Raw genomic sequence first — 15,337 nt, 5'->3', positions numbered from 1 at the left:
ACTATATTGCCATCCAATATAAAAAAAATTATTCTAGCTTAGGTCAATCTGACCCCAGCAAAAATACACTGTAGAAAAATACAGATTCTTGAGGTGACAATGTTTTCACTCAAAACATTACATTTGGAGGTGTCACCTGAAGATCCAGCGGTGTTAAGTCTGATTGGCTCCAGGTCACTTTGGGGCGTTCAGTCACATGGGTAGTGCTATGGACAGATGTGCGCCGTGGTGCATTGTGGGTCTCAGGTGGCATGAGGTGAAAGCCCGTCACTTCCTGCACTACAGAGCCCTCTCTTTTATGCACTCCACCTAAATGATCTGACTGAGAAGCCAAACAAGGTTTATTTTATGACAAAGTATTCATCCTTATATCTATACATAAGGTCAAAATCAAACTACTAGTCAAAATGCATGTATGTTCTAATTCTGTATTCTATATTAATACAATATTACAACTGGATGATGATGAGATCAGATGTGTGTGTGGAGCACCAGCTGTTGTCAGACTCCTTGTGCAAACAAAAATCTCACTGGATTATCCAGCGGTGTTAAGTCTGATTGGCTCCAGGTCACTTTGGGGCGTTCAGTCACATGGGTAGTGCTATGGACAGATGTGCGCCGTGGTGCATTGTGGGTCTCAGGTGGCATGAGGTGAAAGCCCGTCACTTCCTGCACTACAGAGCCCTCTCTTTTATGCACTCCACCTAAATGATCTGACTGAGAAGCCAAACAAGGTTTATTTTATGACAAAGTATTCATCCTTATATCTATACATAAGGTCAAAATCAAACTACTAGTCAAAATGCATGTATGTTCTAATTCTGTATTCTATATTAATACAATATTACAACTGGATGATGATGAGATCAGATGTGTGTGTGGAGCACCAGCTGTTGTCAGACTCCTTGTGCAAACAAAAATCTCACTGGATTATTACAATTAATGGCAAAATGAATGTTTGGAAATGTAAACCGATATTTCCCACTGACACACTACAGCAAAAGATAGAAATAACTGACTTAAAACCATTTTAGGCTGGTGAAATAATAGTGTTCTAATCATTTTGGCCACCACTGTATATATTTCTTATCCTGTTACCTTAACAGACTGTATGTGTGGCTCCTTGCTGAAGCTGATGCTCCACTCTCTGGGGGCTTCTGATCCGCTGCTCTCTGTGTGGCTCCTGGAGGTCCTGCGCACAAACAGCCGTCTGCGTTTTGCTGCTGCCTCATTGACGCCCTCTGCCACTAAATTGGTCCTCGGGGAGCCCTGCTGTTGCTGTAGGCTAGGCCGTGGTGTGAGCTGTGGCTGTATGTGCATTTGATGCACATGTGGGCATGCAACTTGCTCCCGCTCTTCCAGACGGTTCAGCGTGGAGAGCACGAGGGCCAGCTTCTCACGTAGCTCCGCGATCGGCTCTAGCTGTTGCTCCAGCTCCGTGACTCGTTGGAGCAGGCGCCCCACGCCCCATCTCACGCCCTCCTCAGGTGCCTCCAAAGAGTGAAACAACCTCCGTAACTTTCCCAAACGTTCACGCCTCTCTGGCAGCCCGGCCCCGCCCCCTTCCTGGGCCCCGCCTCCTTCCCCTGGCAGCACTGCCATGGAGCCACACATGCTAATGTCGTCTAGAAAACGGAAGATGGCACTGATGTCGTCCTCGTCGATGTCAGGGTTGTCGATGGAGAGTTTATCGGCAAGCATGATGCTTCGTAAAGCGCGCCGATCTGCAGGCTCCGTTTGGGTGCCTGTGCTAACCATGCCCTCAATGCTCGGTGACCAATCGTACCATGTGTCCAAACTCATGCCGCTCAGTCGCTTGAAGGTATCCCGCACCGAATTGACGATGCAAGGATCAAAACCGGGAATGTCGAAGCTTGATCCGTCGATGCTAAGTTTAACAGATCCTGGCTTTCGTAATCCAGACTTCTCTAAGACAGACCGCTCTGATCTGGGTTTCTGCAACCCGGTCGTTTCCGGCTCAGGTCTTTCGTCCGCCGTCCTGCTGTCGATGTCCAAGCTGTGGCTTTTGATTTGAAGAGCAGGGGTTTGGTGCTTTTCGCTGGAGACCGAAGGGCCAAAGTAGGTGGAAGTCTGGAGCTCGTTCAAACTCTCGTGCTTCGCCTGACGCCACTGAGTCTGAGGGTCATAGGGGTTCGAGGCATCTTCATACGATTGCGAGTCGGCCATGTGTGCATCCGGTTCAGGTGCGTTCGAATGAGCGTACAAATGATCATGCACATGTGATGCTGGGTTGTGCTGGTCGTTTGCATATATTGCAGGGTCTGGATAAGGGTTCTTTTTGGGAGCGTAAAGCAGGTCCTCACTATCCAATCTTGGTCCATCTGGGCTTTGGCCCTGGGTCCATTGGCCGTCGCCTTCCACGGATATGAGTGGAATTTTTTGGAGCCCTTCTTTAAAGGCACTCCTCTTCTGGGAGCAGGAACGAGCGACGCGGGTTCCCTGATTGGTCGCCAGCGGCTTGCCAGCCTCCTGATTGACCACGTCAATGGAAATGTCCCCAGAATACGCGTTCTGCATGCTGTCCCGGTTGTGCATGCGTGAGTGAGGCTGAGCGACCAACGCGGAGGTGGTCTGAGCGTGTGAAGCCTCTGTGTTATGACTGAACGCTTCACAAGGGAGGTTCTCATATTTACAGTCCTCAGAGGCAGTGCCTCCTCCTGTGACGGGTAAGGCGGCCGGCCAGTCATAACGCACAAATCCCTTCCCACAGACCTGACAGGGCGTCAAAGACTGAAGGTTCTGAGTGTATGTAGGAGCCATGCGGGTGTGCATGAGGAGGTTGAACAGGGAGACGACATCGGCGGTCGCCGAGAGCCGGTTGCTGCAGGGCGGGTGAAGTCGCTCTCGGAAGAGGGTGGCAGGGAAGCAGGGGTCTCTACATGCGGTGGAGTACAAGAGACTCCGTAAATCTAGAAGCGGCTGCAGGCTGAAGCGTCCACTCAGATAAACGCAAATATCCGCGTACGACACGCTCCCACGGCATGCACCTAACACTTCCAGGATCTCCAACAATGCAAGGGGGTCTTCGGGGTTTTCAGCCATTTGCACCAGATTTGAGCTTGTACTCATGCACACTACAGAAATTCAAGCCTACTGTCCTTTGCTTTTCCCTCTTCGTCAAAGGCACATGCAGCTCTGCAAAGGGGAGCACAGCTGTAAAATCAGGTCAGCCAGAGAAGGATTTCCACAACAATTACTTTTACAAATAAATCCTATGCAAGTTAAAACAGTCCAAGAAAGGAAAGTGCAATAAAAAAAAAAAACAAGCGGTTACCTCTTGCCACTGGGATATGGTGCTGGGAACAAAGCTATTCATTGCTGACCTTATTCAAAGCCTTAATATAGCCACTGATCGGAGCATTTGAAATTAGCAGAAACCATTAGTGACGGTGTGAAATCGTCCATCTCCGGTGATCAGGGTCCCACCTGAGAGACTCTCGTAGGTAAAGCAGCGGTCAGTGGTCAGGCGGTGGTCAATCCTATGGTTAGTGCAGAAAAGCAGGTCATTTGGGGTCTCAAGGGATGCCATGAATCCCGGTTCTCATCCCTCATGAGCTGATCAAAACGCCCCGCACTTGAGAAACAGCATGGATAGTTTCTGCTTCATGCGTGACAGGAGTGTTGCATCCTCTAGTTGGTGTGTTTGCACACGGAGCTGCTGTGGTAAAAGTCACGCATGACGTTAGTGACTGTTCTAATGCAGGACAGTAAACACAGAACAGAAGAAATGTATTGTAAAGTACAGAGAAATGCATAGAAGAAACCTCAATTGTAATCCCTATAAATTTCTTATAAAATATTACAATAAAATGTAATACATTTTATTTAATAAAAACATATTTTAAAGAATGATAAAAAAATATATTTAAAATATATCTCTTATACATAAGTTAATAAAAGAAAAAGAATTATTCAATGAATATAAAAATAAATAAAATTATAAGTAACAACCTGCAAAAGGTACTAAGTAATGTATCCATACATTTATTTATTTATATATTTCTCTGCATTTTATTACTTTTTTAAAAAAATGGGTTAACTGATAAAAAAAAAGTCAATAGTTAACACAAAAATATAGCTGCATTTAATTGCTTCGATATATCTATTTATATATTTTTTTATTAAATTATGTTAAAAAACAAACCAGTGACTTACATAATAAATCATTAAATAAAATGTCAATCATATACTGTATATTGAAGAGTAATGTATTTTTATGCACAAGCCTAAAAAAAAAAGAAAAGAAAAAAAAATGCATTTAAAAATATTGAGACAAGGTATAGATTTACATACTTTTAAGCATATGACATTTCGGTACCACTTTACAATAAGTTTCATTATTAGTTAACTACTTTAGCTAACATGTAAGAATGAACAATACTTCTACAGCATTTATTAATCTTCGTTAATGTTAATTTCAGCATTTACTAATGCATTATTAAAATCACAAGTTGTGTTTGTTAACATTAGTTAATGCACTGTGAATTAACATGAACAAACAATGAACAACTGTATTTTTATAAACTAATATTAACGAAGATTAATAAATAGTGTAATAAATGTATAAACGTTCATGTTAATTAATCTATTGTTAACAAATGACACCTTATTGTAAAGTGTAACCAACATTTCTTGAGTAAAATCTTAAGAAATAAGATGAAAATGGAAGCCCACCTGTACCATCTGAAGATTTGTCTTGATGCACACAGACTGTGCTAATTTACATGCAAACAATAGTGAAGTCAAACAGCCCCAGCATCTGCTCAGTATTGCACTGAAGTGGACGACGAGAGGTTTACAGACTGTAACACACTTCCTCGCTCTCTGTTTTAGTATAGCCTACAGCTACATTAAAGTGATCAAACCTTTTAAAAGTGTAATGGAGCTCGTTCACTTCAGACGTCAGACAGTCTGCACTATTAAGACTCATCAGGAACTCAAAAGTTCTTTCTCTGTCTCTAATTGATGAGCATCTGAAATACATTAGTTTTTAAATGACTTCAGCACACCGTACAAGTCTATTGTAAAGTTTGTTGTTGAGTTATAAAGTTTGTTTGTTTAGTTGTCTCTGCTTCAAAATAATTCATCATAAAGGCCACCAGGGGGCAACAAAGTTCATGTTATATCAAGTTGCATGTGAATATGAAGAAATCTTTGAGGGGGAAATAACAATACAGTTCGCAACAATACAGTTAAAATCATAATTAATTAATTATCTATTTTTGCTGTAATTTGTTAAGATAGACATTGACAGACAATATATGCCAATGATTTTTAGTATTATTTAATAGTAATAATATAAAGTATCAAACCAAGTGGCAAATTTTTCCCTAGAAAGACAGCATTTTTTTGTATTTTTAAGTATTTCACCGCCCATAGAAGGGTTACTAACTAAAACCAAAACAATAAAAAATAAATAATTGTTACTTGAAACAAAATAAATGTTAAAGCAGCACTATGCAACTTTTGGCGCTCTGGCGGTTAATAAACAGAACTGCACACATCCCGCGGAAGAACATTCCAACCGGAGCTACTTCTCTAAGTTTATGTCTATGGCGATTCACGCAGGTATGTGTTACTCCGCAGCGGTGACGACCCGACCAGGCTACAATAGTCCAAATATAAGTACTTATTATAAGTGTACCGTAGTGATTCGGAATAAGACAAAAACGCGGTTTGGAAGATGAATTCATGATGTACTCGCTCATTATATACATTTTGCAAATTTTGAACACAGAAAAAGTTACATAGTGCTGCTTTAAATAAAATAAAATAAAATATAAAATATGTTTGTTTCTATTCTCCTGTCTCATTATCCTTTTATTATTATAAAAGTTCAATAAACAGATTAATAGAGATAAATAAATAAAATAAAAAATATATTAAAAAACACATTTCAGCTAAATGACAAAGCAACATTTCATTTAGTTTAACTTGATGTACTAAAACTGAAAATAAATAAAAACTATACAGACATATTTTAAAAATACAATAATTATTAAAATGGAAAAAAGTCAACAAAAAGACTAACTATAATAGTATCTCAGTGATACTCAACAACACTAGATAACATCATATACAACAACAGCCACTTGGTTTATGATTATATATACACACGAGGAAGAAGGTAAAGTCATATGTTTGGGTGCGTAACTCCTCACAATGAAAAAACTTCTTTTTGAGAGACTTTAATAAAATCACAGTAAAGGTGATTTGATGGGTGTGTGCTTTAATATGATTTCAAACTCTCTGTTCTCTTCGTTGCTGGATCTGTTTGGGTTTGTTGGTGAGTCATACTGTCACTTCTTACCAGATAAACATTTTTTCACAATGTGTCAGTGTTGTGTTTGAGAAACAGAGATCACATAAAATCAAAGGCAAGGGACAAATACTTTCAGTGTACAGATTTTGTCCTAATTGAGACCAAGTAAAGGAAACAGGAAGAAGGGGGGGAAGAACGGAAAGAGAAAATGATACAAACAAGATTAAGGAAACTGAGAGGTTGTAAACGGTCACATAATGGAGTGACGCTGTGATTATGGGAAACTGATGAAGTTTTGGGTATCAAGCCCTTTCACAATGACTCGTATCAGCCTGTTGAGTGAACGCTGTTAAAACAGATCCATACAAACACACTTCATCCTGGATACTGCAAAAAACATAACACCACAAAATTCACGAATAATTTGGCTTTTATTTGAGCCGATGTGGGTAAATCAACCGACCATATTCACAAATCAGAAACAAAACATTAGAAAAGTTCAAGAACAATTTATATCAAGCAGTACTGCGAGTACAATAAAGCGAACAAATGGTTAATCCTTAAAATCTATTATGAACGATAAAAAAATATAAAAAGTCAGACTTAAAGGCCTTTTCAAATGGGCTTGGAATGCTAAACCAACCCTTTTCTCTCATTACTCGTGACTGAACCAGTGATACAGCTGCACTAAGAAAAAGAGTGAATTCCAGTCAATCAGAGACGTGTGCCTGACGCTGTGATCTAACTGGCTCTTAGCTGATGAGGTCATGTTCAAGACAGTGCTTTGGGACAGACATCATGCAACACAAATATACTGGCAGTTTCCCAGGCAAGCGGACCCTCACACAATCTCCCGGGTTTTCCGGATGGCACAGCACAGCATCATGCTGAAGATCATGCCGAAGATCTGCGCACATGGACAACACATTTCTTCAGTGACACGTCAATCGCACACATACACGTGTATGTGACTATTCATGTTTTCAAAAAAGCATTACAATCAAGGTGCAAAGAAATATATACTTTTTTCTATTTAAATCCGCAGTTTGTCATTTCTGCACCATTAGCAGAATCTATCATTGGAAAGGTTAGAGTTGGTAAGATGTTCTGTATTTTTGAAAGAATGCTCACCAAGGCTGCATTTATTTAATGCAGAAAACAGTGATGCTCTGAAATATTATTACAACTTCAAAGAGCTGTTTTCTGTTTGAATTAATTTTAAAATGTAATTTATTTCTGTGATGCAAAGCTGAATCGTCAGCATCATTACTCCAGTCTTCAGTGTCACATAATCCTTCAGAAATCATTCTATGCTGCTGATGTACTCAAGAAACATTTCTTATTATTATCAATGCTGAAAACAGTTGCGCTGATTAATATTTTTGTGGAAACAGTGATATTTTTTTGTCTTTCATGAATAGAAAGTTCAAAAGAACAGCATTTATTTGAAATAGAAAACTTTTGTAACGTTATAAATGTCTTTACTTTCACTTTTGATCAACTTAATGCATCCTTGCTGAATAGAAGTATTAATTTCTTTCTTTTTTTTTTTAATTACTGACCCAAAACTTTTGAATGGTAATGAGTATATATATAAATCAAATTAGGCATTTTTAAATTCATGTAATATTGAATTAAGAATTCACAATTATAAAATGTTCAAAATCTTCTAAAAGGTCAAAATGCTGAACAAGCTGACTTAATAAAAAAACAAAAAAAACAATACCACACACAGTTAAACTAACTACAATATAAATAAAATGTATATAAATTATATATAACATTTTATATACGTATATAAATGTATAAAATTACATGCATATACACATTTATATGAAATAAAATTTACCATGATCACTCCAATGCCGATTCCAACGCCTCCAATAATATGAAGTTTGGAGTTAAAGACTTCATCAATGGCATCAGGGCAGCTCTGAACACATAAAACAAGATTTGGAATTGGTACAACAGGATTTATGCACTTGTGCATAAATTGTGCATGTTTATCAGTGTTGTTTTATGCTCTCTGAATTGTTCAAAAATGTATCTTTACATCTATCATAGTATAACATCTACTAGTATAAGAATGAATGTCTTTATTTGGTGGAGAACTAATTCTTATGTCTGATATAACAGGGCTGTGTAAACACTAACTGTTCATTAGTTTACTTAAACCCTGCTGGATCTTTAGCACAACCTTTGAAAACACACCATTTCCTTCCACTTCAACACTTTTCAACTCTTTTCTCAATTTTGTAAACAGTTACTACGCCACGATGACCTCTTACTTGACCTTCTGCTGGTAGAGTAAACAGCATGTTTCACTGCCTCATTCAAGCTGAGCCGTACACAGGGTGCTTCAGGTTAGAAACATCTGAGCTAAGCTGGTGTAAAAGCACTTCACAATCAGACCTGCTGCCTACAAGAATCTCATCCTGTACGATCAACTGTAATGCTACACAATCATTGACTGATATTTGATCAAAGTATTTGTGTATTCTTGTAACTGTAGATGTTTCTACCAAAAACATGGATAAATTACAATTTTAAGGAGTTATGATGTGCCTTGGCAAATACCAGTTGTTATTGTTAACGAAAACTAAAACTTTAAAAATCATTTTCATTTTCAAGCTGACATAAAATAAAACTGAAATAAAAAATAAAGCTAAATATATATATTTTTTAATAATTTGAATATTCAATATTTATAAAAATGGCAAAAAGACAAAAACATACATTACTAAAACATAAAAGTGAAAAAAACATTTAAATGAAAGTATATAGAAAAATACTAAAATAGCATACATTAAATAATTTCTCAAATAACATTTGAGAAAACAGTCTAAATTTTGACTTTGTACTTTGTTTTATGAAGGACTATATAAAGGACTGTATTAATATTAAATAAGGACTGCATAAATATTAAATACATTTCATAATTTATACATTTTAGTTTTTTTCTAATATTTTATTTTTATATAAATGTATTTAAATTTACATTTATCTATATTTTTATTTCCATAGTTCTCACATTTTTGCATTTTTTACATTTGAATCTGTATTTTTATGCTTACATTTATTTTTTATCTTGTCATAGCCTTCATAGTCTACATGGATCTTGTCCAATAATTTATTACAAAACTCAGTAATCAGTGGCATCTACATATTAAATATAAAAACTACCAAAATGCAGCATTTTAGCCTGTAAACACTATTACCTTTGTAATGAGAAAATCAAGCCCCTCTTTTCCCGGGCAGGTCTCTTCAAGAACATCCTTGGCGTTTCCTGACGGTCCACAGCAGTTAAGCTGAAGATGAGGAACAGATGTCATCACAAATTAGCAAGGCATCGGAGTCAACGAGCTAGGAATAATTAGTGCTTGTGAAACCATCTGATGCATAGAGCACATAAAAACAGCAAGCGCATTCTGAAGATGTTTACAATCTCCCAGGCTGCTACGAAGAGCGCTTCAAGAGGAACAACTAGCAGTTGGCATTCACAAAGCTCACAGTACTGAATCTTTGAAAGAAAGAAATGAGATCTTACTCCATGCTGGATGAGACGGAGTGTTTCTTTCAGAGCTGGTTGTTTGGTTTGTTGGTAGTTATTGTATGTTTCCTTGTAGAAAGTCGTTATATCGTCAGTAACCTATGGACACAATCATAGGAGCTTGAATTAGGTGCACTATCGGTGTGTTTGCGTGTACACTGAGAATTTGGTACGCCCACCTTGGTCTGGTTAGAAAAGCCCCAAATTCCAGCAGCCACCTCGACCGCAAAGATCACCAACAGGAAGAAGAAGAACTGTGGGGAAAAAAAACAACAACAGTCAAACACCACGGCTGATAACATCATAATACTACAAAGTAGTGATATTTGAGAATATAATGAGGGGGATTACCAATCCCAGCATGCAAGGGGACTCCTGGATGGCACCACAACATCCAAAAAAACCAACCACCATCATCAGCGCTCCGACCGCAATAAGGATGTACACACCTACAACACACGCTTCACTTTAACCGGCTGACCATCAATGCAGCGACACAAAAAGCATGTTTAAAAAAAAACTACTGACCTGTGTAGAAGACGTAAGGGGAGTTCTCTCCTTCAAACAAGCTTTTAGTCTTGGGATCAAACCTCAGCCAGAGTCCAATAGCCAAGACGCCTGTCCCGGCAATCTGCAGTAAAACAACAAGGGATTGTGAATACATCACCCTGAAATACCTACAAATGGACTGAAATACACAGATCAGAACGACCCCATTAACATTAAAGAGAAACAGCTAAAATGATGGCACTAAAGGATCTCAGCAGAGGTTATTGGCTTGATTTAAAGAGGTATAAAAGCCATCCGTTTACATTCCCATTCATCTGAATGGCTGTCACTTGGCTGGCAAAACACGACCTGCTTGCTGCCAGCTTTGCTTATGGGTTTGCTTATGGGTCTTGGCCTAGTTTTTTTTTTTATAACCATGAATGGGTTTATATAAGCCATAAATGCCACGTAGATAATTACTGCCACAGAAAAATTATATCCTGACAACCTTGATCACACAGTCCTACACCCTTCACTAGCAACTATTCATTATATAAGTGTATTAAGAGACTAAATTAAAATACATTAAAATTAAAATGAATGAAAATAAAATAAAAATACATCAGTTAAAAAGTCTCTTAATTTAATAGGATTATTGTATTATATTATATATATATTATTTTATTTAGACAAGTATATTTCTTGTTCTTTTAAGACAAGTTAAAATAAGGCTATTTATTATTATTATTATTATAAAAACAAATAAAATTATTAAACAAAACACACTACAAAAATAAACAATATATCAAAATAATGAAATGGGAAAAAATTACAAAAATAGTAAAACATTATTATAATAAAATATAATAGTTAGAACTGATAGGTGGCTTGCCAATTAAAATATAAATAAATTAAAATACATTATTATATATAAAACACATCAAATAAAATATGATAAAAAGTAATATTTAAAGAATTATAAGATAAAAAAAAAAAATAAGTACAAATAAAACATCTATTATAATTTAAATATTTAGGATTTATAGGTAAATTGCAAACAATATTTCAGTCAGAATGCATTCTTATTTTTATACCAACAGGTGTGCACTGGCAGTGTTAACCAGCTTGACCACTTTGCTTGTTTCTTCAAACAAAAACAACAGGACACGGCAGGTGCATGAATTATGTAATAACGCTTATTAAAACTCAATAGGCTCAGAGGCTTATACCCATCTTTTCTGAAACCAGCAAGAAATATTACATGACAGAATCCAAATAAAACTGGCAGAAGTTCGGTCAATCTGTTAGACATGTGATGCTATATACAGTATGTATGCATGTTTATCTGTGGTTTTGGCAAAACAGCATGCCTGATTTTACTTCCTCCATCCAGGGATAAAATAACCTCCGTCACATGGAAAAATCCTGCTTGCTTCCTTTTTAACACAAAAAATATTACAGTATGTGCAACTCATTTGATCAGATTCAACATCTGTTGGTTTGACCCAAAATGACTGCAGATTAAAAATGTCAAGCCAGCTTTTTGCGTTCAAGGACACCATGAGATTTTGCTTCAAAGTTATGCACAAAAACACAAACAAACAGATGCATCATACCGACCAATCATCTTTCAGCCTTTGATTTAAAACCCTTCTGAACTATCACATGCAAACACCACACTCCTCATTATATCATGTGACTTATTTTTCTTTCTAGTCATGTCCTGCTCACTAAGCTGAACGCAACGGTTTCATGTTCACAGGGTTCACGTCCTGCGGTCTTGGCCTAGTTTTTTTTTTTATAACCATGAATGGGTTTATATAAGCCATAAATGCCACGTAGATAATTACTGCCACAGAAAAATTATATCCTGACAACCTTGATCACACAGTCCTACACCCTTCACTAGCAACTATTCATTATATAAGTGTATTAAGAGACTAAATTAAAATACATTAAAATTAAAATGAATGAAAATAAAATAAAAATACATCAGTTAAAAAGTCTCTTAATTTAATAGGATTATTGTATTATATTATATATATATTATTTTATTTAGACAAGTATATTTCTTGTTCTTTTAAGACAAGTTAAAATAAGGCTATTTATTATTATTATTATTATAAAAACAAATAAAATTATTAAACAAAACACACTACAAAAATAAACAATATATCAAAATAATGAAATGGGAAAAAATTACAAAAATAGTAAAACATTATTATAATAAAATATAATAGTTAGAACTGATAGGTGGCTTGCCAATTAAAATATAAATAAATTAAAATACATTATTATATATAAAACACATCAAATAAAATATGATAAAAAGTAATATTTAAAGAATTATAAGATAAAAAAAAAAAATAAGTACAAATAAAACATCTATTATAATTTAAATATTTAGGATTTATAGGTAAATTGCAAACAATATTTCAGTCAGAATGCATTCTTATTTTTATACCAACAGGTGTGCACTGGCAGTGTTAACCAGCTTGACCACTTTGCTTGTTTCTTCAAACAAAAACAACAGGACACGGCAGGTGCATGAATTATGTAATAACGCTTATTAAAACTCAATAGGCTCAGAGGCTTATACCCATCTTTTCTGAAACCAGCAAGAAATATTACATGACAGAATCCAAATAAAACTGGCAGACGTTCTGACAATCTGTCAGATGTGTGATGCTATATACAGTATGCATGCATGTTTATCTGCCATTTTGGCAAAACTGCATGCCTGATTTTACTTCCTCCATCCAGGGATAAAATAACCTCCGTCACATGGAAAAATCCTGCTTGCTTCCTTTTTAACACAAAAAATATTACAGTATGTGCAACTCATTTGATCAGATTCAACATCTGTTGGTTTGACCCAAAATGACTGCAGATTAAAAATGTCAAGCCAGCTTTTTGCGTTCAAGGACACCATGAGATTTTGCTTCAAAGTTATGCACAAAAACACAAACAAACAGATGCATCATACCGACCAATCATCTTTCAGCCTTTGATTTAAAACCCTTCTGAACTATCACATGCAAACACCACACTCCTCATTATATCATGTGACTTATTTTTCTTTCTAGTCATGTCCTGCTCACTAAGCTGAACGCAACGGTTTCATGTTCACAGGGTTCACGTCCTGCTCTTTGATTCATTCTCTCTGACCCAGATCTTTTGTTTGAAAAACTGAAGGTTGACAAATCTGTTCCAAATCTCCATGCCAATGCTTAGCTAAACAAACACCCTTAAAACAACCCCACTTCACCCTTTCACCACATTCCACACACAAACTCCACATAAAAACACAACACTAACACATCATAAATGATGGTGCGGTACTTTCACACAATCACATACAAAATACAAATATGAAATTGCACCTACCCAGAAGATAAAGTTCAAGATAAACATGGCGTATTTAATACATTTTGGACATCCATCAACACCCATTTTGCTGTTGTCCAAGTCACTTTCGTTCAGGGAAACAAACCGTATACGTTCACCTGCACAGTCTCAGCTAAATAGATCAGTTTCTACAAAGTCTGCTCACAAATGTAGTGTTTGTCCGTTACACGGTTCCTCCCTTTGTTTGTGGAGAAAGTGAAACTGAAAAATGTCTGTGTGTTGTGCAATGTTCTGTGTGTGTCAGTGGGAGGAGCTCACAGGTATGTGGGAGGCAGCATGTTGTGCAAGTCTGCAGGTGACTTTACACTGCATTCTGTTCTAACGCTCTAGCTGGGCCATATTTCACCCAAGCGGCAACCTCCCGCTCTCTCTCGAAAGTCTCTTTCTCATTACCATTATTACCAGTAAAATACTATAGTTGTCACACGTGTATTATAATTAACACACACATATGTTTTATATTTGACAGTAATGGGAATTATATATACGCAATAGCGGGGAGCCCGAGTCAATATGCTGTTCAGGGGGCCCAGAACACATAGCAGGGCTCCTGCTGAAACGTGTCCCGTTTGATGTGATTGTAAAGACGTTCTGCGACTGAATACATCCACTTCTTGACAAGAAAAAAAAGAGACAGAAGCAGCAGTTGTGAGTGGGATGGCCAACCCTAGCTCCGCCCCTGCGTTAATTGCGTTAAATATTTTTAACACATTAAACTGAAAAAATTAATCGCCTGTGTTTAACACGCTAATACTAACCGTCAGGGCATTTTATCGTGATTTATCGTGAAACCGGTAATCGTTCCATCCCTAATATATATATATATACACATACAGGTGCATCAATGATAGTCAAGTTGAAACACACAGACAAATATATATATATATATGTGTGTGTATGTGTCAACTTCACTATCATTGTAAGTTAATTACCTTAGTATTTGGAAGTTTAGGTCATGTGCACAAGAATGTGATTAAAGGATTACAGTTGGGTGGATTGCAAAAAAAGAAAGCAAAAAGACACGCAAAATTCTGTTCAGTTTCAGCCATTATAAGGAGTATGCAAATATGGAAACAAAGATGTTTTGTCTATCCTTGAGTGTTAAATATTATAAATATAAGGCCTTGTGAATGTATGTTATGGTATGTAAGGTTTTTGTTGCTTGCCTTGCGGATCCAAATAAAAGAAGAAAATGTGTGTATAAGAAATATTTACATGTATGTGTGTGTGTGTACATATATTTATATTTATTTTATGTTATGTTATATATAAATATACATTAAATATATTATAGGCCTGGGTGATAAAACGGTATCGATATTTATCGACGGTACACCTTCTTCGATAACGATAGAAAATGTTTTCAATTTAGCGCACGATATAGGCACGTACTATGAGCTTTAATGTTTTGTTAGTCTAGCCCACGAGACGCACCGCTGCTGCGTTCAAAATATTAGAGAAATATATAAGCTAAATGCAGAGAAGATCTTGAATGGGTTAAAACCGAAACCAAGCCATTCACACAGAACGCATATTCAGCGCATTTTTTAGATGGACAAATATGACTGCTGCACTCGCGTCTCACAGAAGAGATGTAGCCATGCAAA

General features: G+C 36.7%; 2 protein-coding genes across 3 annotated transcripts in view; both read right to left on the bottom strand.

Moving 5' to 3' along the window:
* Positions 1-501: 501 nt before the first annotated feature.
* LOC107733263 (UPF0258 protein KIAA1024-like) lies at positions 502-3,413 on the bottom strand. Its single transcript, XM_016544832.1, has 3 exons — positions 3,296-3,413; positions 1,099-3,156; positions 502-717 (listed from the first exon to the last, which is right to left on the bottom strand). The coding sequence occupies exons 2-3, from the start codon at positions 3,088-3,090 to the stop codon at positions 502-504; spliced, it is 2,208 nt and encodes a 735-aa protein (XP_016400318.1). The 5' UTR covers positions 3,091-3,156; positions 3,296-3,413.
* A 3,282-nt stretch (positions 3,414-6,695) lies between these two features.
* Positions 6,696-15,337, bottom strand: part of cd9a (CD9 molecule a) — a 12,780-nt gene continuing 4,138 nt past the window's right edge. The window contains exons 1-8 of one of the 2 annotated variants that reach the window (XM_016544847.1): positions 13,710-13,945; positions 10,362-10,464; positions 10,185-10,282; positions 10,013-10,087; positions 9,831-9,932; positions 9,502-9,591; positions 8,133-8,216; positions 6,696-7,190 (exon numbers count right to left, since the gene is read on the bottom strand). In XM_016544847.1, coding sequence (XP_016400333.1) covers positions 7,125-7,190; positions 8,133-8,216; positions 9,502-9,591; positions 9,831-9,932; positions 10,013-10,087; positions 10,185-10,282; positions 10,362-10,464; positions 13,710-13,775 — 684 coding nt within the window. In that variant the 5' untranslated portion in view covers positions 13,776-13,945 and the 3' untranslated portion in view covers positions 6,696-7,124. Of the gene's footprint in view, positions 7,191-8,132; positions 8,217-9,501; positions 9,592-9,830; positions 9,933-10,012; positions 10,088-10,184; positions 10,283-10,361; positions 10,465-13,709; positions 13,946-15,337 lie in introns of those variants that run through there. The other variant, XM_016544846.1, reaches the window with a different exon arrangement.

The sequence above is a fragment of the Sinocyclocheilus rhinocerous genome, unplaced genomic scaffold (assembly GCF_001515625.1).
Source record: "Sinocyclocheilus rhinocerous isolate Xijiao unplaced genomic scaffold, SAMN03320098_v1.1 scaffold1782, whole genome shotgun sequence".
Taxonomy (NCBI): domain Eukaryota; kingdom Metazoa; phylum Chordata; class Actinopteri; order Cypriniformes; family Cyprinidae; genus Sinocyclocheilus; species Sinocyclocheilus rhinocerous.
Note: the sequence above shows the minus strand (reverse complement) of the source record. Positions and strands in the feature narration are given on the sequence as shown.

Coding starts and splice junctions, on each gene's coding strand:
- LOC107733263 (XM_016544832.1), bottom strand. CDS start 3,090: ATGAGTACAAGCTCAAATCTGGTGCAAATGGCTGAAAACCCCGAAGAC. Junction 718..1,098: donor CACACATACAGTCTGTTAAG/GTAACAGGATAA, acceptor TTGGCTTCTCAG/TCAGATCATTTAGGTGGAGT.